Source organism: Mus musculus, chromosome 1, assembly GCF_000001635.26.
Source record: "Mus musculus strain C57BL/6J chromosome 1, GRCm38.p6 C57BL/6J".
Lineage (NCBI taxonomy): Eukaryota > Metazoa > Chordata > Mammalia > Rodentia > Muridae > Mus > Mus musculus.
Window position 1 is genome coordinate 140438667 of NC_000067.6, and position 26513 is coordinate 140465179.

The window sequence follows — 26513 nt, forward strand, 5'->3', positions numbered from 1 at the left end:
TGTGTTGTGACTATGTAAGTCCTATAACACATTCAATATAAAAGGTGCTTGAAAAATTCTTTCAGCCTGTAGACCTCCCTCAGCTTCTGGGGTAAATGTAATCAGGAGAGTAGAAAATACTGCACATTGATTCTGCAACATTTAGAAAACACATCTTTTTATGCTTTATAAAAGAATTATACCTGATTCAATGTTTTTGCAGGACTAGATGATAAATACATGGGGGTTTCCTCTGCAAATGTTATTTCAGCTGCCTAAGTTCTCTCCAGGTGGTAAGTCCATGAAGACACTGAAGCCCGCCCCATCATGATTTTCTAAGTCTCAGTATGATGAATCACTTCATATGTAGGAATCTTTTGTTTTATTTTAACTTAGAGAGTAATGAATTTTGCTCACTTTTTAACTGCTCATGTGTAAATCACTGTATTTTCTCTGTGTCCAGTGCACAGTGAGTTTCTTAGAAAGGCTTGGAGACTTGGGACGATGATGTATTCTGATCTAAATTAATATTTTCTATTTGTCTAAGGATTGCGGTCTCTATAATTTGAGTCCAATTTACTCATCATAAGTATTTGGAACATATCCGTTTTCATATGGAAGTGCTCTTGTATCCTTTATGTAATCAGTCCATTCCAATGCCTCTCTTTGCATACTCTGATTTGATAGAAAAATCACAAAACCATGTAGGGTCATAGTTACCTGACTTTGAAGGGTAGAGGAAAGTTTTACTTAGTTTCCAGTGATTGAAGTCTTGGGATTTGTAAGGAAGACAAAATTTAGGTTATATTTAGAAAGGCATCAACTTTTAATTAGTTAAACGATTGACTGATTGAAAACAGATTGTCCTCTCATACAATACATCCTCACCAGAATTTCAGCTCCCTCCTCTCCTACTAGCAGCTCTTCACCTCCACTCTCTCCCAGGTCCACTCCCTTTTTCCTCCTTCTGAAAAGAACAGGTCTCCAAGAGACAACAACCAAAGAGGACAAAAGGAATACACTAAGACAAGAAAAAAAGCTCTCACACAAAAGCTGGAGAAAGAAACACAATAGTAGGAATAGAGTCCCGTGAGCAGGCAAAAGAGTCAGAGATCTACCTGTTCCCATTATTAGGATTTCCACAAAACACCAAGTTGACCACCAAAGCATACATGCAGAAGACCTGGTGCAAACCCATGCAAGCCCTTTGCTTGTGGCTTTAGTCTTTGTGAGCCTATATGATTCAGTGGGCTATGTTCTCCTGGTGTCTCTGGACCCCTCTGATTCCTGTAATCTTTCTTTCCCATCTTCAACTGCATTTCCTGTACTTCAAGGGGAGAGATTTGCTGGAGACCTTCAACTTAGATTCTCTTTCCCCATAATGTATGGATATAGATGTCTAAATCTCACATCTGTTGGCAGGGGAAGCTTCCCTGATAGCTCCACATTCACACATTCAATAGGTTGTGTGGATGTTCTCTTCTACAATGTCCCCATAGCCCCATAAGTTTGCAGAGAATAGCCGTCTCTCCTAGCACCAGCCTAGTTTCTTCAGTTATCTCCATGGGTCCTTCTTGGCCAACAGCTCAATCTAACATAACATAGTCCCATCACCGGAAGTCTTTTGTGGCTACAAGAGATGACCAGTTGAGACTCCCTATCCCTCATTACTAGCAGTCCTTACAAGGATAATCCTTATTGCATGAGCTAAGATGGAACCTCAAGGTAGTTTTAGTTTACATTTCCTTGACTACTAAAGATGTTGAACATTTCTTTAAGGGTTTAATCAACCATTTGAGATTCTTCTATTGAGAACTATATCTTAACTGTACACTGGATCATTTAACACGTTTATATGTTTTTTGAGTTATTCTATATTTTGGATATTAGTCCTCCATCAAATACACAACTGTTAAAAAAATCTTTTCTCATACTATAGGCTGTCATTTTGAACTAATGGCTGTGTTCTTTGCCTTACAGAAGCCTTTTCAGTTTCATGAAATCTCATTTACTAATTATTTATTGTAGTGTCTATCTATCCTGTGGGGCATTGTTCTGATAGCTTGGGGTGGCAGGGCAACAGAGGCATGATGAGTTCCAGGCAGCAGACTCTGGAGACACAGATTTAGTTCAATGCAGAAGTGCACCTGCATATATGCATGCATCATCCAACCAGCTAAGGACACATTGCTCTATCATCCAGTGAGCCTGGATGGTGAACAGCCTGTGTCATGTGAGGAACACCTTGTCTTGGAAGCATGTCTGTGGACAAAAGGCAGGAAGCATGCAATGCCCTGGCCTAAGTGCCATTTTGTGTGTGTAGGATGCCATTATGTGTCATGTAGAATATGTGTCATGTAGAATACTAGTATGGTCAAGCAGTCACAGGAGTTATTTGTGCTTTTCTCATTCTTTGTCTCTTAAAGACGCTATCTGGAGGGTTTATCTCCTAGTACAAGTGACAATATTGAAAGCAATTTTAAATCCTGCAGTGCTCCTCAGTGACTAATAGAAAACATGACCCACCAAGCTCTGTATGCCCAATTCCTGTAGTTATCACTCATTTTTTACCTGTTCACATCCAACTCTATTTTTTGTTAGATAGTATTCACCATTCTAGCCTTAGGCACTCTTTAGAGCCCTTCTTACCAACTGGGAGGCCATCTGGGTCAGGACAGGAAATCTTCCAAAGGCATGAAGTGTACCTCAGTGGAGGTCTTCTGACTGTTACCTCACTTGTCCTATTCTGTTCATTTGTCACTGCTGTGGTCAGTCACCTTCACATTTCCTACTAGCTTTATGTTCTTAAACTCTGAATACTTTACCTCTCAGTCCGTGCTCCTTCATTTTTTAAATATTCCCTTTTATACTTTAGATAGTAATAATATCTAGTATGTGTCTCTGGGGACACTTGGCTCTTCTTATTTCTTTCTCAGCAATATAACAAATACTGAGTTAAATTATAATCCATGTTTAATTGTGTCCTCTCCCTAGTAACTCTGTACATAATGTATTTGCAAATGAGTGCTTACAGAGCAATCAAGTTAAAATTGTACCACCATGGTAAGCTTCTTTCCATTTTGAGTAGTGTGCTTATAAGATGAAAGTCAGAAGCTAAACAAGTCAGAATGCCCTGGGTTATGAATCCGATCAATTCAGATGGGCAGAGAAATGGAACAGACGGCTCTTCATAGCTCTCAGAAGAAAATATCCATTATAAACTGTGGTTCATGACCTGTGACATTTAGAATCAATGCCCAGTGTATTTTCAGGTTTTAAGCTCCATAGTATGTGTAAGTACACACACACACACACACACACACACACACACACTTTATTATTGGAGCTCTAATAAATTAATACTGATTTCAGTACTGAGAGAATAAAAATTTTAAAGAAGAAAAAAGCAAATGGATGTAGTTGAAATGAAGTGAAGAGCAGAGGTGAGACTCTGTGTGGATAGAAAGAATGCCGGATGCCTACTCATTCTAAGAAGATGTGGTCAGACAGACAAGAAAACAGCTAGAGAGGCTTTTGTTGTTTGACACTGAGAACATATGTCAGTAAGGATATCGTGCTAGTAACAATAAATGTCACAGTTACTCCAACTGAAGACACAAACGTGGCAGCAGGTGAGGATGATTGTGTTCTTATGTAACAAGCAGACAGCATTGAACATTGATATTTAACTAGGGTTTTCTTGATGTGTAAGGTGGAAGAGGACAGTGGTACGCAGTGCAGGTTTAGTGTGCAAAGCCCAGCAGGCATTTATCACGCCCTATTTTTCACTCTAAAGTATTACCTTTGTTTGAATGTGAAAGGTTAGGCTGTTCTATAGGTACATGTCAGATGACTCTAGAGGCATGACTCCAGGCTCAGGAAGGGTTATTTAAATGAGAGAAAAATCACTGGAGGGGTCCAAACTGAGCTGATTTGTGAGTAAATATTAAAAATAGGTATGATATATCCTATCAATTAAGAGTTTGAAGTTAAGAAATTTAAAGAGTACAGTGTCATGTTTTTGACACTGAAGTGTTTAGAGAGAAGAAAGTTTGGGTAAGGAAATTATGTTTTCAATGTGTTATTTATATTTTAAAAGTAATCCTCTATGAATATTAAGCAGGTATTTAGATAAGAGATTTTGGTTTCACATGAGCTATATAGTTCTAAACACACACATGTGAAAATAAACACAGGAAGCAATTTAAAGCATAATGATTATAAAGGAAAGGAGGATTGACTATTAAAGGAAAGGCATCTTTTTACCACCCCAAATGCAGTCCTATAATTAGGAATTATAAATGGGGTCAGAAATCAACACACGCTGTTTATGAAGAAAACCAAAAGGAGCGATTCATGAAGGTATGAGATATGGAAACTAAGCAAACAATAAGCTTCAAAATGAGGAGGACATTTGTGACGCTTGTTCTGAGTGTAGATTATGGATTTGGGAGGGTGGACGGCGTTGGTTTTCACTTTAGAATGTTTTTTGTTTTTGAAATGGTTTAAGGTTTATAACTGTACCTACACTCTAATTTAAGATAGAGTAAGTAAAGCTTGACTGGAATTCATGTGTAATTTCAAAGTACAGTTATTAACAGTCTACTAAGATTCTGCAGTGCGGACAAGCATACATCCCAAAAGAACAAGAGAGAGCAGAATTCTCACCTCACGCCAGTCTACTTTCAGTGATCGACAAATAGTTACCAGTAGTCTAATAAACAAAATTGATGAACTCATAAATTACAACTATTAAGAATAAAGACTGAACAACACCTTACAGAGATGAGGGCAGGGTAAGTGCTGATGTAGAAAAAAATATGCTTCAGAACAGAACTGTTCATAGATCATTTCTTGGCTAATTTTCAAGTGGAAATCATGATGTTGAGAACTTTGGTCTAAGGTTAGACATAGTTATTATATTACATGTATATCTATCTCCAGATTCTTTTTTAATAATATAGGTAAAATACTTGTGAAGAATTAAACATATCACAGCCTGGAATTTTATAGGTAACTGTTTACAGAGGTCTGAAACATATTTACCAGTAAGTATGGAACTGCTGCTCTCTGCCATATGGGAGCAGAGAGTTCTGGAATAACATTCCCACACAAATGTTTAAAATTCTGAACAAGATATACAAAACAATTATTTTCAGACTGAAAAATATGAACACAGTGGGAATGTGATCTATAAGAATTGTGAAACAGTAGGTTCAGCCCCCACCAAACTTGGCTTTGCTCAGAAGTGTGCATATATGTACACACACACACACACACACACACACACACACACACACACACATACACACACACACAGATTAGATATCAGTATAGATAATAGATATAGATGAATTCTTACTGAAAATAGATGATCCCAGTAGACCGTGGCAGTTTCAGTGAACTGAGAAGATAGAAGACAAAGGTCTCACTCACAGGAACCCAGTGAAATAGAAGCAATTTGAAGTACTGTGCTCCACAAGAAAAATGAAACCTTTGCCCCTCATAACTGCACTGGTATCCTTAAGCTCTTCAGCCTGTAAATACATATATTCATATATGAATAATGGGAGTACATGAAACTGGGTGAAATAAATAATTAGAAAAAGAAAACAGTGTTGCCCAAAAGAAGAATCAAACCCTGCATGCACTTAGAAAAAATAGAATTATAGGCCTATAAATAGATCTCATTGAGGGCCACGAGTATTTTATTGAACTCCAGAGAGGCCACTCCAGAAATATGGAAGCAAACCGATTCCAGGTTAAAAGTTCTGTAAAATAATATTGACAAAGCTATAAATGGATTTGCATGATATAATACCTGCCAAATCAAAACCACAATTGTTTTTAAAGGATAATAAAATTCTAGGCACTAAAAACAAGACAATAGCCTGTAAGAAAGGACTAGGTACACGAGCCCCAACCCATGTCTATTAACTTGGAACAATGATTGACTCATGTGACAAGACATAGCAGTGACAGAGATGTCGCAATTAGTAAACTTCGAAGTCAATTTGCGAATTTGCTGCAAGGATATGAGTGAAAATTTGCTCTATGTCACTGGAGCAAGACATAGAAACCAATACTTAAAAAAAAATAGGCTCTAGAGATTAAAGCCTAAGATACTGACAAGGAAATGCTATCAGATAGGCTATAGGACATCTGAGGCCTGTACACCTCAGCACCTGCACAATTCCAGGTAGCAGAGCTCGGCTAATGATAAGTGGGAAAAGGACAAAAGGAAGCAGAATTATTTCAGGCACGGAAATTGTGATGATTATATGGTTGAAAAACACAGACTGTGACACAGCAGGAGGGATCAATAAAATTCAAAGCAGTTTTCTTCAAAATATAGAGGAAATATAGGTCAGCTTTCACATATATCTGTGAAGAGAGAATGTAGAGAGGGGGGAAGAGGAAATTCAAACAAGCAAAAGTGGATGTACTGGGCAGGGGAGTTGACTCAATGAGTAGGTGAGGAAGCCCTGAGTTTGATCTCCACCACCCACTTAAAAGCCAGCTGTACTCACCTTAAGCCCAATATTCCTAAGGCAAAATTTGAGATAGACCTAGAATAATGGAACCTGATTCCATGGACTTCCATATTCGTTTAATAGCAGTCTGAAGGAGGGCAGTGTCTCTTCTGTTCTAGGTATTTCCCTCATCTTTGTCCATCCCCTCCATCCAGGATACCCCGAAATCATTCCTTTCCCCGTGCTTCCCCCCTTTCAGAGTGTCGTGCACTTGGCATCCTGTATTTTACAGCCTTTTCAGATTGGTCCTGATTTTCTCTCTCATGAATATTATTTGAGATTCCTCATATTTTCTGGCTTGGTCATCATTTCTTTTTACCACTGTGAAATAATCCAAATGTAGCACAATTTATTTTATTTAGTCATTTAAGGAAAGTAGTTAATTATTTCAGTTTGATTATTTTTGTTGATTTTTTTTAATCATTAAAGTTTCTATAAGCATTTATGTATTGGCTTCGGGTGGACATATGCTTACTATTTCTAGACAAATGTATGGATATTCTTGCAAGATTCTTTAAAACTATGTTTCCAGTCGTTTCCCAGCAACAGCAAGAGGCACTTTCTGTTGTTTCCCATCCTTGCTGCTGTCTGCCCTTTCTGGTGTTTTGGAGTTTAGTTTAATAAATTTAGTTTATAGTACCCTCAAAGAGTTTTTTTTTTCTCTGCTTATTTGTGACCTGTATTTCTTTAGGGTGGTGTAAGTTCAGTGGTCATTTTTAAATGGTATAATTTGTCTTCTGACGACATTCCAGTTATTTATATTTTATTTATAACTGTATTTATTTAATTTATTTATAGTTTTAGAATGGAAAAACATTGTTTTAAAATACCCAGGTTAATATCACGTTTCTGTCCTTCACATAAACACAAAAAAGTTAATTTAAAATCTTTCATATATTTATTTTTTATTATGTTTGTATTTTCAATTGCGTGTGCATGTTTGTTTGTGTGTGATGTGTATTTTTATGTGAGTATGTGCATTTGGATGCTGGTGCCCAAGCAAGGAAAGATGTCTTTTGGAGGTGAAGTCATTGGTGGTTGTGAGACTCACTATGTGAGTGTTGGAAACTAAATTCTAGTTCACTGAAAGAACAGCAAGTATTCCTAAGAACTGTGTCATTTCTTTTTCCCCCAATTCATTACCTTCCAGTGTCTTCGCTACCATTGTTAGATTTAGGTCCCAGTAAGTTCTGCCATTTTCATATCCTCTGATTTTTGTTTCTCTTTTTAATTTTTTTATCATATAATTGGTTTTTCATAAAGGTGTTTAATTTCAGATAACATAGCCTGTAACATGTGTCTTTAGGATATTTAGTGCTTTCTCTAATGAATAAAATCTAAATCCTTACATTTTCACATTTAATTATTTGCCAATAGTATATCACATATTAAATGTGAAGCTTCACTCATTCCTTTCTTGATATCTTCTATGCCACACTTGTATGTTTTGATATTATTCACATAAACTAGAAACCATACAAACCAGTCCATAAATTTTCCTTTATGGATAGAGATGCATTTAAGAAATTTATAGGGAAATATTCCATGCTCTTATTTAGTGCATAGGGCATAGCCATTTCTGAAATCATTTTTATGATTTCCCAAACTCTGACTTCCTACTGATGTTATTTCTATATACCGTCAAGGGTTTCTACATGCTCCCTTTTGTAGTTTCATGTCCGTTGCTATACTTGTCCTTACTTTTTTATGTTCCCAAAATTCCATTCTTTCACATTCCCCTGGGAACAATTTTTCATTAAATATAATCCTTGCTTCACAGTGATTTGTGATTTTGCTTCTTTCTGAAGTCTAAGGCTTTTCCCATTTAGTGTAGTTGTTTGACCTGTGATGACTTTCTTTGCCATGTGAATGTTGGAAACTTCCTAATTTCAAGAAAACACAATTATTCCTAATGCTGAGCCATTCACATTTTAAAAAAAAAACTCCTTCTCTGCCTTCCTCTCTTTGTATTCTTCTTTGGAATCCAATCATCTGTATCTATTTAAACTGTATATCTGTATCATTCATATGTATCCAGCTATGATATTTTACACTGTTTTTTCAGTATCTATACTGCCTTCCCTTTCTCTCCCTCAGAATTGGGGAAAGATAAAAATTCTTGTGTAGCAGATCTTACATTTATATTTTCTTAGAAAATTAACTTAGTATAACTGGAGTCCAACTTGTTTACCCTTGATGCTAGAAACAACTTCAACATTATTTTAAATTGTGCTTTTTTGTTTAGTTTAGTTTTGTTTTGTTTTGTTTTTTTGCCTCCTTCAGATGGTCCAGTGGTCAGCTAATTACTTGAGAATTTATATATAGACTTTATACATAATGAATTCTTTCCTCTTTCTTTCAATAGACTGCAGTGTCATCAATAATCTGGGCTCCTTTCTAAGTCTTTTTTTTTTTAAAATATTTTTTATTACATATTTTCCTCAATTACATTTCCAATGCTATCCCAAAAGTCCCCCATACCCTCCCCCCCCCCCACTTCCCTACCCACCCATTCCCATTTTTTTGGCCCTGGCGTTCCCCTGTACTGGGGCATATACAGTTTGCGTGTCCAATGGGCCCCTTTTCCAGTGATGGCCGACTAGGCCATATTTTGATACATATGCAGCTAGAGTCAAGAGCTCCGGGGTACTGGTTAGTTCATAATGCTGTTCCACCTATAGGGTTGCAGATCCCTTTAGCTCCTTGGGTACTTTCTCTAGCTCCTCCATTGGGAGCCCTGTGATCCATCCAATAGCTGACTGTGAGCATCCACTTCTGTGTTTGCTAGGCCCCGGCATAGTCTCACAAGAGACAGGTTTACTAAAGAATTTTGTCAGCTGATGCTGTAGAAATAGCCTACCAGAGTTGGCCTCAAAACAGAACATCAGAACAAAGCAGGCCATGGAATGCTGCTTGCTTCTTCCAAGTTTTACATCCTCTCCAAAGTCCTTTTCCTTTCATTCATTTACAAAACAGTGCATTCATGCTCATTTTATGTATTAAACCAAGGTTTGATTATCATCAACATGAAGGTTAACTCTTGAGGAATTTGCTCTTCTACATTGGTAGATCCTTTAACACCTCATATTCCTTCTTTTAATAGATAAAAAGTATATTCATTACTTAGATGATGATGGCAAACAAATTATTATCTCCATTGCTAAGAATGCCAATGTTGTTTAAGTTTTATTCAAATCTTATTATTTCTACTACTGAGATGTTTCAAAGAATATGCAAAATAGTTTGTGTTTGTTCCAAATTCACTGTCAGCTAATAAAAGATCTTAGAATGTGCTGTGTGGTTCCTGCACAGCAATGCTGTATGATGGAAATGTGTGTATTTTATAGAAGGCAAATTAGACTTATTCAAATTCAACTAGACATTGAGGGACACATGGGTTAAGCATTCTATAATAGTTCATTGACTACCACTTCTAAACAACATTAAACAAAAGTAATTTAAAAATACAGTTTAGTGATTTTGCTCATTTTTTAAGAGAAAAGGGTGCTTCTAATTAAAGAAATAACAAGAACCCTGTACTCAATTATTTATAATGTTGCAACATCAGATTTAAAATCATATTATATTACATATCAGATATTAATTTGAGAGATGTTAGTTGTGTCTGTTGTGTCCTCATGATGTTAATATATCATCATGAAGATACCAATGTGCATTCAGATCTACTGTTTATCAATTTTCATGTAACTTGAAGTCACTGTCTTGTTCTATCTGGTACAGCAGAGAAAAATAAAATGTGTAGTTGATAAGAAATGAATTAAGGAAGTCAGGAAACGGTGCAGGTGGATCTAGCTTCTGACAAAAATGTGTCCTCTTGTCTCTCAGCCATTGTGGTCTTGCTAAAGATGGTGTGGGAGTCCTCCAGGTGTTCTTATATTAGAGTACTGATTGCTTTTCCTTTTAAGAATATCATCCTTGGGAGGGAATCTAAAAGGCCCCATGTCCTGATACCTTCACTCCAAGAATTGAGATATCATCATGGATACCTAGGTAGTGAGTTATAACATTTAAAAAATGCATGTTACCAATTATTAACAATGGACTCTTCTGTATTTCCATACTCACCCCATTATATCTGAGTGTATCAAACATTAATGGTAAAGATGTTGTCTTCATCTTCTTTGACCTAGAGATATTGTAGAATAGAATTGTCCATGCTTCTAGTGACCAATAATGGCAGCTACTAGTCCTATGTGGCTATCAAAAGTTGGTAGGTGGCTAGTGTATCTGAAGAAATAGCTTGCTTAATTTTAGTTACATTTGTTAAACATCAATATAAATCTATTGACCATTCATTACATGGCAGTGCTAACCCACAATGTCCTTTTCTAGAGAGTAGTTGGTAAAGATATTTTCTAATAATCTGCCCTATGATGTTCAGTTCATTTAATAATTATTTATACAACTGCTGACATTGAACATTTATTTTCAATTTGATTCTTTTAGCATTTTAACTCTCCCAGTACATTTTATTCCATATGAGTGGTTTTCATTACTGTACACACACATACATATACATTGATGAACATAAGAACAGAACCAAATGGTTTAATTTTTACTACTAAATGAATAATCTAATATGTTCTCTGCATGAATAGTCCTCATAGTTGCTCCCCCCCCAATGTTTTAATGTTCTAACTCTTAGTAAATGTCACCTGTTGAATTTAGAATTAGATCCTTTATATAAATAGTATGGATTAAAAAGAAAACATTGCCTGAGAATGATGGTAAAAGACTAATCAAGGTACTTCAGACATAGAAGCAGGGGTATCAGAAGTTCCTGGCCACACCCACCAGCATAACAAACTGAATACCACCTGGAATATAGAAGACACTTTCTCAAAACATCAAGAGAGAGAGGAGGGGGGACCTGAATTGTTTATGTGTTCAAATCTTAACTATAAATGCTACCATATGCTAAGTTAATTGCCTTATTACTATTTTAATTTATATTGTTAAATTTAATCTCAGACTATTTCGGATCTTATCATTTCAGGATCACCAAACAATCTTGAGAGCATGGGCTGTGAAAGATTTTGCCCCAAATTGTCCTCTGTATGTTCAGATATTAAAACCAGAAAACAAATTCCACATCAAATTTGCAGGTAAATTTTGCTCTTCAATGACAGCCTTTGAATTCCTCTAATAATTTTCAGTTTTGTTTTGTTTTGTTTTACATTTGTGAAGTTAGTGGCACTTCACTTATTCATCGTTCTATAGAACAGACAGAATTCTCTTTTAAGCATCTTTTTAAAATACAAAAATTCTAATATGCAGGAATTTAATATTTGAGTTGAATCTTTACTTTTGATATATAACTTGCTGGTGTTAGCATCTGATATACCATATATTTTTGTAAGAATATTTGAATTTTCAAATGATGCTGTGATTAAATTTTGAAATGTTCTGTCTTTAAGTTTGCACATAGTCAGTTGTCTCCCACATAAATTATTTCAAGTACATATTAGCTTAACTTACAATATATTGCAGTGCAGGAGAGTTAATTTGGGTTATAAACCTTAGCATAATTCAGGAAAGAGAAAACCTTCTGCTTTATGTTCTTTGAGACACGGTGTTTTAAAAGAAAACATTATAAGGGTCGGGGAGAACATGCTTTGCATCATTAGAAAATTGAACAACAAAATTATAATTATTTCCTAAGTACTTTTGTGGGAGAAAGGAAAAGCTTTGTACTTGATTCATATACGTTTCTCCCGTGCAGAATAGACATTGTGTTTGTATTTATCTCAACAATCAAAGCTTAGAAGATTATTAAAATCTTTTAGCAATATTCCATAAGCGATTTGGTCCATGTATCTTTAAATGCCAATTGGTTGGTTTATTGTACCGAAATAAACATTATAAACGAACTTTAAATAATGAGAAATTAATGAGGTTGGTGATACAGGTTTTTTTCTCCTTATCACAAGTGATGTCTGGTTGTAACAAAATATCTATAAGACAAAGCAAAAATAGCACTTTGGAATATTTTTCTTTAAAAGTATTCACTGCAGAAGTTCTTATTGTAGTGGTCTGAGGTTCTGGTGCTAGAGCCCAAAAAGCTGATAAAGATGTGGGAGTCATTCTATTGCACATGCTTTTGAGAGTGAAATGGAAAATATATGTGAAGTGCCTCATGAAGTATTTTTCCAAAAGTCCGTTTTAAGTAAATTTTTGTGTTTTAAATTACTGTTTATAAGTGTCAAAGAGCATATTTGGGCAGCATTCATGACATGAGCAAAAATCAAAGTATTATAGTAAAATATTAAATTTGAATGGAAAACATTTAAGAATTTAAAAGTGAAGGTATGCAAATTATTATTCTGATTCATGCTTTCCATTTCTCTTGAAAAGCTGCCTATGTTCAACTGGATAGGGCCAGAGGCGATGGTTAAAATAAATCTGGCGAACTTCCAGCTGTCCGCTGATTCTAAATCAATTGTATCTAAGTCTTAAGGCAACTGCACCATGTGGTATGGTACATCAGCCCATCATTTGACTATGAGATTACTTACTCAGAAAAGACATCCACTCCTCTCCCCTTTCTTTATCCAGCCAAGAATAATAGTCATTCCATAGATCAATCATCTGCTGGAATAGTGTTTATAAGTAAGGTCTTACAGAAACTATTGTGGTTTTTTTTTCTTTCAATTATTTCATTTGACATTATTTTAGTAAACTTACCAAAATGAGTACATTATTTAAAAACTCACTCCCAATAGTTCATCTCAATATTTCATATTTTGACACATGTTCAAATTTTGCTTAATAGTGCTCTAAGTTCTTTTATAGCTGAGATTACAACATATCAGATGGGAGGCTTTTTATAGTATAAAAGATGAAAGCATTGTAGTTTCATTAAAATGTCATAAAGATATTAAGGCTGATGTATGACGCTCTCAGATCAATATAAATCATTTTCTATCTCAGCAAGAGTTTGAGAAGTAACAGACTTTTCATAATAAAAGGCAGTGGATAAAGCTGTCAGCTTGTTTAATAGATCATTAAAATGATGGTCCCCAAGGAGCCAACTCTAGCATGTGTGTCTTACTGGAATGTGGTCTTGCAGCCTCTGGGCTGCATCTGAAGAAGCCCTGTTTACTTTCCCAAAAGAACAAATAGCAAGAGGAGAAGTAAGACTCATCTACCAGCTTGCAGAACTCTCTCTTAGGCACCAGCCAACTCAAAGCATGTTGATATGTAGAATTTTGATGAGTAAAGCATATGTTGAGTTATTAGGGGTTGATTTCAATATGTAACTATAGAAAATTAATAGCAATTGTGGTCAAATAATAATTGCTAAAAATCACATTACCGTGATGGTTTTTATTGTGTTCTTACATTGCTTAAGTGCTACTTTGACTTTCATGGATATCCAAACAATGCATTTTTATATTTAGCTCTTTAAATGAAATCCTCAAATAACCCTAAAAACATCTTCCAATGATTATACATTATGCATTTTAAAAGTAAAACATATTAATAAAAGTGGCCAGGGTAAAAAAATTTAAATTTCTGCTTACAACTACATAAATACTACACAGTGAAAACCCTACAGTAAGTTATCCCTTATCATGGAGATTGGTGTATGTTTCTTCTGTCAAACAAATAGCAGCAAGCATTCAATAAGTGGATTTTATTATTTGAACATACTGAAGCACAATTGAAACAATAACTTCTGTTTTGATTATATCCAATGTGAAAGCCTATAAATGGATTTTGTGAGCAATAGAAAAGATAGGTTCTTATTCTTATCACCATAAAAATGAAGAAAAAAGTTGTATACCTAAAAAGAGGCAGAAAGAATAAAATGTTGAGTAAAATAAGTTTTATATTCTGTATATACATTACAAAAACTCAACTAAAAAAGTGTGGCTCATAGGTAATGTAATTATGTTTTGAAGATAAGCTTCCAAAAAGACATAGGTCACTCATTCACAAACAAGCTTCCCTTTCAATAGTTTGTGCTTTTTATTTTAAGTTATTTTTTTAAAATTTTTATTACATATTTTTTCATTTACATTTCAAATGTTATCCCCTTTCCTATTTTCCCCTCTGAAAATCCCCTATCCCCTTTCTCCTCCCCCTGCTCACTAACCCACCCACTCCCATTCCTGGTCCTGGCATTCCCCTATACTGGGGCATAGAGCCTTCACAGGACCAAGGGCCTCTCCTCCCACTGATGACCAACTAGGCCATCTACTGCAGTAATTCTCCCCAATGCAAATATGCCCCAGCAATGAAAACACAACACAATTAATATGATTACATGCTGTGTGCCTAAATTGGGCAGATCTACCACTACATTACCATCTTCCACAGCTTATGAGACCCCTTAGAACTTGCAGTTTCTCCAGGCCATGTACTTCTGCTCTGCTTTTCTCTTTTTTTTCTCCTCCTCCTCTTCTGGGTCCTCTCGATCTTCCATTTTCTCCTTCTCTCTCCCCCACCTTCTCTTTTATCTGCCCAATCATCAGCTCTCCTTTATTTTACAAATTAAGGTGGGAAGCAGGTTTACAGGAAATCACCTGAGGGCTGACTCATTCCTTGTTCACAACTGCTCACAGGAGAACAGAATTAACATCAAATATAATTAGCCCCAGGGCTATCCACAACAGCCATCCTCTGCTACAAATGCAGCTAGAGCCATGAGTCCCACCATGTGTTTTCTTTGATTGGTGGTATAATTCCAAGGAGCTCTGCTGGTACTAATAGTTTGTACTCTTAATGAAGAATGTGTTAAATAAAGCACAAAATGTGTAACTATTGACTGGGTACCATACAGCATTTTCATTGTGTCAGCTGCACAACCTCAGATCTCCATTCCTCTAAGCTTATTTAATAATGACCAAAAATGATAGTAAAGAAAAGGCATTCCAAAACTGAATTGTTACTATTTCAAACACACAAGAAAATCAGTGACCAGTAAATGGAAAGTGTAAGACTATCAGCTCTTAAGTATAGCTTAGTACCTGCTTCTCATGTTAACTCATTTTCTTACATTAACGTTTAGAAGAATAGACTAAAATAAATATATAATATGAATATATATTATTATATTGGAGAGAATGTACTATTAACTCACAGGTTTAAGACAGAAAAGGATTAAGAAAGATATGAAAAAGTAGCCTCAGTCTAAATAAGTTCTCTTCAGAATATTGTAGAGAAAAAAAAATTGAATGATCACATGGTCAGTAGGACTTGAAAATTAGGAAGAAAGAGAGATGTCCACTAAGGGATGTTTTCTCTTTGGAATCCTTAAGGATTGCTGTAGATCAAGAGAAATAAAGGCATCATGTGCCAGAAGACATGGTTTAAATACCATTGTCTAAAAACCATAAGATCATTTATCTATCTATCAGGAGAATTCTAAAACAAATTTCTTTCATGTGTGTGTGTGTGTGTGTGTGAGAGAGAGAGAGAGAGAGAGAGAGAGAGAGAGTGTTAGAATATGTCATTAATGTACAAGATTTCTACTTTTACCATTCTCTGTCAGTAGCCATTATGAGCGTGGGTGCTATATCTCAAACTGTGTAACCATTATTACCTATTAAATTATTAACAGACATTTCAAAATGTAGATTTTCAAAAACAACTATAATTTCTTTACCTAAAATCCACGTACCAGCCCTTCTCAGCTACATCTACAGAGAATATACAAAAGAACCCACTATTTTTTCTTTCATCAATTACATCTAGAGGATCTTTAGATAGGCTCCCTTTTTATTTAGGGCTTCTGCTTGCCATGATGGCACCGAAACATTCACTTTTTCTGTTTCCTCATATTGCGAAGTTTATCCTCTGCTGCCATTCATCTTGATGCATGTACCCAGCAGTAATACTCACCATTGTGTATGTATTTCCACATCTCCAATGTCACACTGAGTTGACCAGTTTCTTTGTTCTATGGAAGAAACACTAACTTTCTTTTATAGTCAATTTTTGAATTTTTTTTTTTGGATTTTTCTTTTCTTTTATTGGACATTTTCATTATTTACATTTCAAATATTATCCCCTATCCTGGTTTCCTTTCTGGAAACACCGTATCCCATCCCCCCTCCCCCTGCTTCTGTGAGGATGCCCCCTCAATCACCCACCCATTCCTGCCTCACTGCCCTGGCATTCTCCTACACTGGGATTTTGAGCCTTCACAGGACCAAGGACTTCTCCTCCCAATGATGACTGACAAGGCCATCTGCTACATAAGCAGCCAGAGCTATGGGTTACTCTTTGGTTGGTGGTTTAGTCCCTAGGAGCTCTTGGGGGTCTGGTTGGTTGATATTGTTGTTCTTCCTATGGGGTTGCAAATCCCTTCAACTCCTTAAGTCCTTTCTGTAATTCCTCCATTTTTTTCAGCTATGAGAGACTAACAGTCAAATGGTGATTTACATATGGCTATGTCATTGAGAAAGATTTTCAATAATGCAATATATTTGTATTGTGACAATTGACACTGAAGATTATGACAAAGATTACTAGATATTTTTCATACCTAAGAGTGAGGGAGAATGTTTGTGTGACATCTTTTGTTCTCTACCTACCTTATTTCTGTCTAATAATTCTATTAATTCTATTAATTTATCAGCATCAATATTTGTTGTAGAATTATCCAGAGCAAATTTTTGCCTCCATATTTTTGAGTAATTTATAAATAAGTTCTTCTCCATTGAAAAATACAAAAAAAACCCAAAAACATGGTTATTCAGTTCAGATACAGACATGAAGCTATAGCTCAACATTTGAGCAAACTAAAATGAAAATCATAAATTTCTCTCCTGTTTGCATTCCAAACTAATTTAAAAGCATGGAACTACATGCCCACAGAACAACACACACACACACACACAATAGAGGGGGGAGGGAGGGGAAGAGGGAGAGAGACTGCACACACTAGAAGAGGAATGTGAGAGAGAGATTTATATTTCTTGCTAGAAACAAGAAACCCTTGAATAAACTCGAATTACGTTTACAGCTTTACTGCCTTCTCCCACTCATTAACTTCATCTGCAAGAAGTGTTTCTATCTCTTTGTATAACAAAATTGCCTGCCATTTAATTATGAGGTGTATAAATGTAGTAGTGTAATGTTATAGGGATGACCTAATGGATAAACTTATGTTAACCCCCAATCCCATTCCTTAAGTAAAATGTTATTTATCTTTTGTTTCTCATCTGATTTCCTTTCAACTGTTGTGTCTTTTGAAAAAGTTTCTACTTCTTTAAAACCCAAAAGAGCAGAGAAAGATAATAAATTGGCGGATGGTACTTGCAACTCAGAGTAATGCTTACAAAAAATTAATTTGTTGATTAAATTATGAATTCTCTATAAAAATTTACTTTCCATGTATTATGATGTTTTACATATAACATAACCTGACAATAGTTAATGAATGAAAATCGTGCCCAGATTTCAATGTGTTTACTGAATGAAATACTTTCTACTTCACAATTATACAAAGTCTTGAGTATGAATCATCTCCTAGAGGTGTAGGAGTTAGTTCCCCAGTAATTACAATGCATAATTACAATGCAATTTCGATGTGAAAAAGAGTAAATATATATTTAACAGTATTATTGGCAGTATTATAAGCCATGAATTTTATGAGAGAGCATTACTACAATTCCAAAAACATTATTATTAAATAATACTTGTATTCAACTCTTATGTCTTTGAAAAATAGTTTACTTTTTAAAAAACATGAAAATTGTATCTCATCTTTGACCTTCTGTGCATTTTTTTTCTTTTTTGTAAAACATTAGACTTTGCAGTTCCTTACGCTTGCCTACCCAAAAATGAGAATGTGGAATATTCCCAAGCAGTATAAATATTGGAAATTATCTTAGCTGTTTCTAAATAGCATATGGTTATGCAGGCCTGACTTTCTCCAAATGGTAAAGTGTGATATTTTCAAGCAGAGTGATTTCTTCATTTCCCATATCACACCCACATAGACATCATCTTAAACTTTGCTTCTGCAACCTGCTAAAGAACACAACTTCTTATATTTATGTACTTTCAAAATATAGAACCTCTGAACTTCGACATTCTTGATGGTTCTAAATATGATCCCAACTATTGTACTTAAGACTATGTTCGGCACTATTTAGAGAACCTTTGATGTTTCAGAAGATTCAATTTACACTTTAAAAGTTACTAAGTAATTAAAGGTTTTATTCAGTCAATCTATATTCAATGGTAGTCTACATTTTAATCATTTATTTAATCTTTCTATTTATAAATACACATACACAGATGCACATATCTATACACACCCTAAAACAGATGAACATAACTCATGTTCAAATACATATATTCACAGATACATACATACACAAACACACATACCTATAGACATATACATACAGATATCCAAACACATACACAGGAATGTGTTCATGTGTTCACAAATATTCATAAACACATACACACATGTAAAATTCTTACACATACATACAAACAAGCACAGCAGGACTGTACTATAGGAAGATTTTCCAGAGAAGCAGGCTGTTCCATTTTATAGAAGTACACTGACAATTTTAATCCCTGAACACTTTAATAAAAATGCTATTAATCTAGTTTGTAATCAGATTTTAAGTACTCTCAGCATCTTCCTTAAATCTATAGTTAAAAAATTTTGTTTTCTGAGCCTTTCTTGCCATTAATTTTTATTAAATGCTTTAAATTGAAATACTGTTTAAATTTAGACATGCTATATTGTCATGTACATTCTCAATGAGTGTTCTACAGATTTCTATACATTTAATATCTTATATAACCATGACCCTTTTATGTCAATAAATAAGTTATGATTCTGTAAATTACTTTATGTAAAATTATTGTGGAATTCATTCTTGCTAGGTTAATTTTTAAAATAACATTTGCTCTTCACTTTAGTGTCATTTGTAAGCTTGATATGTGTTTCTATAATGTAGCCATCCCTTTAGTTTATTTGCTTTAGCACCTGAATAAATTGATCTTCTACAATATGCTTATCAGGTAGCATTATTGTAGCTCACTCATAATTCAATCGACTAAAAGCATTTTCATGCTGTTTATGACAATTTCAAATGTTCGTATACTTTCCAAAAACTCAGCCTCATAATTCTGATTAGAGTAAAATATTCTGTTGCTTTTTAAGGATTGCAGGTATTTTCTGTCAGAGACTGAACCACAATTTTCATTCTTTGACTTGGTTCTTTTAGATGCATGCTTTGTGGAGAACAGTTATGTGTTCTTTGTGTCTTGTTTATTTATTTGTACAAATTGTTTCTGTGAATCCTTCAAAGAGCAATCTGTTGTTGTCTGCAAGGGGGATAAAATGTGCATGGTGTGCTCTCTATTCCCAAAGAAACTTTCTTCACTTTCTATTTATCATTCGCATAAAATAATCAGTGAAATATGATACAAGGAAAGCACTTCAACTTACTCTGTATTTTTACCTAAGTCTTAACCCTAAAATCTCCATTCTCTGTCTTTGACAGCATGTCTCTCCTTCTACGTGCTTAGTTTCTCTGGCTAGTTTATGATGGTTTCAATTTTAATGCTAGGAGAATTCTTTAGAGTTGGACATTAAACAAACAGGAAATGAAATATTATGAGATATTTGCCTTATGTACTATTTATTTTGTTAATCAATTGGTTTAGACCCTTCAAATTATGAACTATGGATTATCATTTACTAAGGAATAGAAAAATTTCTGAAGTGAATGAGAGGATAAAAGTCTGAAAAAAAAAAGACATACAGTTTAAACTTGATAAAAGTGTACCTGTAGGAAATAACGATATTCAGTGGAAAGTATAAAAAGATTCTCCAAGGAGCAATTATTTAGGAAGCTATTATGACTGTTCAGGTGAGAGATGCTGAGAAATTGAATTGAGGTGGTGATAATAGAAAAAGAGAGTGAGAACAGATTCATAAAGCATTTCATTTATTTCTTCATCGATTGTGAAAACCCAAAACAGTAAGGAAGCTTTGTTTTCTCTTTGCAACTCTCATTTTTTATATCCTCCCAATTGATGAGGTTTCTAACAGATCCCTTGGCTGCTTGATTAATAGCTGCTTTGGTGTCTGCACCAAAAGCATTCTGAGTCTCTGACATGCTTCATCTCTTCGCAGATAGTGCTGAAACAACCAGCAATGTTGTTTCAGTGCTATACAGAAAACACAGAAGACACAAGAAAACTCAAAGATCTAGTAGGAATATTTATTGTTAATAGTATATAATTCAATACTATATTATACAACAAACCTCAAAATATAAAACAGTTTTTCAGATGTGAAAGTTCAATGAAGCTTCATGTTGAAATATATGTAAGAATTCTTAAAGAATAGATAAGTGACAAAGTAAACAAAAATATGTCTCCTATATGGCTTTTTGAGTGTTAGTTATTTTAGACCATAAGTTGAAATATCTAAAGGCTCTGGAAAAAAAAACAGCAAAACCCACAAACAAATAAAAAACAAACACAAAACAAAACAAACAAAAAAGGCAGAATGATCTCTGAAGCTCAAGAAGTGCAGGGAGGGACTGGAGAGATTGGAGAGATGGCTCAGAGGGTAAGACCATTTACTGGTCTTCCAGAGGTCCTGAGTTCAAGTTCCAGCAACCACACGGTGGCTCATAACCATCTGTAATGGAATCTGATGTTCTCTTCTGGTGTGTCTGAAGATTGCTACATTTAATTAATTAATTAATTAACTAAAATAAATGTTTGTTTATTTATTTATTTATTTATTTGGTATTTTCTTCATTTACATTTCCAGTGCTATCCCAAAAGTCTGCCACACGCTCCCCCACCCACTCCCACTTCTTTGCCCTGGTGTTCCCCTGTACTGAGGCAGATAAAGTTTGCAAGACCAATGGGCCTCTCTTTCCAGTGATGGCTGACTAGGCCATCTTCTGATACATATGCAGCTAGAGACACGAGCTCTGGGGGGTACTGGGTAGTTCATATTGTTGTTCCACCTATAGGGTTGCAGATCCCTTTAGCTCCTTGGTTACTTTCTCTAGCTCCTCCATTGGGGGCCCTGTGATCCATCCATTAGCTGACTGTGAGTATCCACTTCTGTGTTTGCTAAGCCCTGGCATAGCCTCACAAGAGACAGCTAGATCTGGGTCCTTTCAGCAAAATCTTGCTAGTGTATGCAATTTGGAGGCTGATTATGGGATGGATCTCCAGATAAGGCCATCTCTAGATGATCCGTCCTTTCGTTTCAGCTCCAAACTTTGTCTCTGTAACTCCTTCCATGGGTGTTTTGTTCCCAATTCTAAAAAGGGGCAAAGTGTCCACACTTTGGTCTTTGTTCTTCTTGAGTTTCCCAAATTGTATATTGTATCTTGGGTATTCTAAGTTTCTTGGCTAATATCCACTTATCAGTGAGTACATATCATGTGAGTTCTTTTGTGATTGGGTTGCCTCACTCAAGATGATGCCCTCCAGGTCCATCCATTTGCCTAGAAATTTCATAAATTCATTCTTTTTAATAGCTGAGTAGTACTGCATTGGTAAATGTACCACATTTTCTGTATCCATTCCTCTGTTGAGGGACATCTGGGTTCTTTCCAACTTCTAGCTATTATAAATAAGGCTGCTATGAACATAGTGTATCTGAAGATTGCTAAATTAAATTAATTACTTAATTAATTAAAATTAAAAATAAATTTTAATTTAAAAAAGAAGTGCAGGAAGAACGTCATACCCAAAACCTTGATGGAAGAAAACAATTTTGTTAGAGATCTGCCAAGTAAGACTGAAGCATTCCAGTAGTGATGTCATAGGAAAGGGTTATTACTTTTGCCCCATCATGAAATACTACTACTCTGACAATTTAAAGTGATGTGAACTCATTATCTCTAAGTGGCTTAGTTTCTCATATTTGATTATCATAGATAATTGACCAAGTCTGAGGAGTCAACCATGCAAACAACTGAGTGAAACTTTCATCTCCTCCCTGAACACTTGTTAACAGATAGTGGTTACCTGTAGATCTAGAACTGGAGAGTCTTCTAGAAGTAGCCATTTGTTCCTCACCATGTGCTCCATTCTAAAGATGATAGTTCATTTCTTCAAGGCTACATAGTTACATCTTTTGTAGCTTCAGCTCTTTAACAATAGGAGCTACCAGTACCTCTTTAAGCTTAAATATTTTTTAATAGATATTTTCTTTATTTACATTTCAAATGCTATCCCAGAAGTCCTCTATACCCCCCCCCCTGCCCTGCTCCCGTACCCACTACCTCCCACTTCTTGGCCCTGGCATTCCCCTATACTGGGGCATATAAAATTTGCAAGACCTAGGGACCTCTCTTCCCAATGACGGCGGACTAGGCCATCTTCTGATACATATGCAGCTAGAGACACAAGCTCTGTGGGTACCAGTTAGTTCATATTGTTGTCCCACCTGTTGGGTTGCAGACCCCTTGAGCATATACCAACAAGATTGGGACAGGGACCCCAAAGGAGAAGCTTAAATCTTTTAATTCAACTAAAAGATAAATACTTTACCTTCCATTGGGGGCCTTGTGATCCATCCAATAGCTGACTGTGAGCATCCACTTCTGTGTTTGCTAGGCCCCGGCATAGCCTCACAAGAGACAGCTAGATCTGGGTCCTTTCAGCAAAATCTTGCTAGACTATGCAATGGTGTCTGCATTTGGAGGCTGAATATGGGATGGATCCCCAGGTATGGCAGTCTCTAGATGGTCCATCCTTTCATCTCAGCACCAAACTTTGTCTCTGTAACTCCTTCCATGGGTGTTTTGTTCCCAATTCTAAGAAGAGGCAAAGTGTCCACACTTTGGTCTTTGTTCTTCTTGAGTTTCATGTGTTTTGCAAATTGTATCTTGTATCTTGGATATTCTAAGTTTCTGGGCTAATATCCACTTATCATTGAGTACATATCATATGAGTTCTTTTGTGATTGGGTTGCCTCACTCAGGATGATGCCCTCCAGGTCCATCCTTTTGCCTAGGAATTTCATAAATTCATTCTTTTTAATAGCTGAGTAGTCCTGCATTGTGTAAATGTACCACATTTTCTCTATCCATTCCTCTGTTGAGGGACATCTGGGTTCTTTCCAACTTCTGGCTATTATAAATAAGGCTGGTATGAACATAGTGGAGCATGTGTCCTTCTTACCAGTTGGAACATCTTCTGGATATATGCCCAAGAGAGGTATTGCGGGATCCTCTGGTAGTACTATGTCCAATTTTCTGAGGAACTGCCAGACTGATTTCCAGAGTGGTTGTACAAGCTTGCAATCCCACCAACAATGGAGAAGTGTTCCTCTTTTTCCACATCCTCGCCAGCATCTGCTGTCACCTGAGTGTTTGATTTTAGCCAGTCTGACTGGTGTGAGGTGGAAACTCAGGGTTGCTTTGATTTGCATTTCCCTGATGATTAAGGATGCTGAACATTTTTTCAGGTGCTTCTCAGCCATTCGGTATTCCTCAGGTGAGAATTCTTTGTTTAGGTCTGAGTCCCATTACCCAAGGAGCTAAAGGGGTCTGCAATCCTATAGGTGGAACAACAATATGAACTAACCAGTAACCCCCAGAGCTCGTGTCTCTAGCTGCATATGTATCAGAAGATGGCCTAGTTGTCCATCATTGGAAAGAGAGGCCCATTAGTCTTGCAAACTTTATATGCCTCAGTACAGGGGAATGCCAGGGCCAAGAAGTGGGAGTGAGTGGGTAGGGGAGTAGGGGGAGGGTATGGGGAAATCTGGGATAGCATTGGAAATGTAAGTGAAGAAAATACCTAATTTAAAAAAAAAATAAAAAAGAGAAAAAAATACTTTACCTTATGTTGTGTTTATGCCTACAATACATCCATCACCTATACTCAGGGTATTTTATAATATAAGCATATAAGAAGGTCAGAAGTCATTTAAGAATTTTGCCTTAAAGTGCAGTACTTTTGCAGAGATTAGCAGAACAAATAAACAGATAAATAGAAGACAAGCCTTGAATCTTGAATCTTTTTGGTGGATTCTACCAAAATAATTGACTTCATTTTCAAAGAATAAAAATGAAATGTAGATATTTTATGATGTAACATTTAAATAAAATAATAATAAAACTGTCAATAAGGAGGAACTTCTAACTATGTGATTAAGGTAGATATCACGCTGTCTATATACCACTCACATTTACACACACACACACACACACACACACACACACACACACACCCCATGTACACACAAGTGAAAACTGAAGTATTTTTCCTCATATGAACCAATGTGAAAAATTAGTCCACAAATTAAAGACTGTCTAGAATTCAGTGAAGTAACAACATAGCCAAACTTATGGGACACAATGAAAGGTATGCTAAGAGGAAATTTCATAGCACTAACCACCTTCATACAGAAATTGGAGAGTTCTTATACTAACAATTTGAATGTACCCCTGAAGTTTGGGAATAAAAAAGAAACACACCCAAGAGGAGTAGACAGAAGTAAATAATCAAACTCAGCTTGTTTAAATCAATCAATTAGAAAGAAAAAAAAAGCCTTTTTAAAGCTTATATCTTGCTGAAGATGATATAGAACAAATATACACTTGTATGATTACTTTAAGAAAAAAAATGGAAGCAATAAGCAATGTTTCAGATCAGGAAATCATATACAAATGGGAATTTATATATAAATTATGTAGAGAAGGAAGTGGATGGGCTTTCAAGTTACAAAAACTCACAGCTGTGGGTCAGTTGTGGAAATAATAGGAAAGTGAGGTAAAAAATAAATAATGTGAAATTGCATGGAATCAGACAAAGCTAATGTGTACCTTCAAAGAGAATTTTAGGAATTGTGGTTGGGAAAGACGGCAGAAATAAGATGAAAATAAAGCAGTAATCTAAGTTGAAGGTTTTCATCATTCTTTTGTTGATAAAGGGTACTACTTGATCAAAGAGTGCTGTCATGGTGTCTTACTGAAAGGAAGTTGGAAAGTGCTTGGGTGGTAGTGCAAAGTGAGTGAGTGCTTTCTTACTGAAACAGTAACAGTGATGACATTTAGCAATCCAGAGCAGGAGGGACTCAGCCATGCAATTGCTCACTAGATTCCTGAGGAAATCATGCACACAGCACAGGAAATTCAACTGTGAGGACATCCTTTATACTCTTTGTGGAAATGAATATGAAAAGAAACAGAATTCAAAATCATGCGGAGATAGGTATAGGAAATATGATATCTAGTGGAATTTAGTATTGATCAACTAACTGTATGCATTTGCCAAAATCACATCAGACATAAAATATTACAGAAGAAACAAGATATGGAATTTTAAAAATAAGGAACAAGGTGACAATTTTGTTAATAATTTATATATGTTGTTTTATTAGAAGTGCTGCTAGAAGATGGGATGTTGATAATGGGTGCCTTTAGTTTATTCATAGATTTTGTATTTTTAATTAGCTCTCAAGATGATTAAGGTTTTGTGACATAATAAAATAATAGAATTGGTAAATTTAAATATGAAACATTCTGTCACTTAGAAGTAGATATTAGAGTTATAAACATGCATAAGAATGTGTTGATTTTAAATAAGATATCATTGTTAATAGATGTATGTTTTAAGTAATACATCCTAGTTGATAAATTACTATATGTGCTTTAGTGATGCCAAGTTCTCATTTAATTTTCCAAGCTGTTCAGTGACATAAGTAATAAGAAATGAACCCAATACGTCTGCCAATAGCACCTTCCTCCTTGGAAATTCCAAGTATGATTCAGATTAGAAATGGAAAATAAGGAAATCTATGAATCTGTAACTATTCTAAAAATACCACCAAGGCTAGTAGAATCTGTGTATCATCTATCTGTAGATCTACTTTTCTATATATCTATGCATCTATAATCTATCGTTCTATCTCTCTATCATCTCTATTTTTTATCAAATATTCATCTGTTTATATCACCTAAATAATCTATATTATCTATATCAATCCATATATGTTTTCATTTAACCAAGGGGCGA

At 35.4% G+C, this 26513-nt stretch overlaps 1 protein-coding gene across 22 annotated transcripts in view; it reads left to right on the forward strand.

Moving 5' to 3' along the window:
• Kcnt2 (potassium channel, subfamily T, member 2) overlaps positions 1–26513 on the forward strand; it is a 368389-nt gene that overhangs the window by 193010 nt on the left and 148866 nt on the right. For 21 of the 22 annotated variants that reach the window (XR_001784498.1, XR_001784494.1, XR_001784492.1 and 18 more), the window contains one exon: positions 11530–11638. The exons of the other annotated variant lie outside the window; for it this stretch is intronic. Coding sequence is in view for 17 of the 21 variants with exons in the window: in XM_011247999.2 (XP_011246301.1) it covers positions 11530–11638 (109 nt within the window). In the remaining 4 variants the exon portion in view is untranslated. The remainder of the gene's footprint in view (positions 1–11529; positions 11639–26513) is intronic. 22 annotated transcript variants of the gene reach the window in all.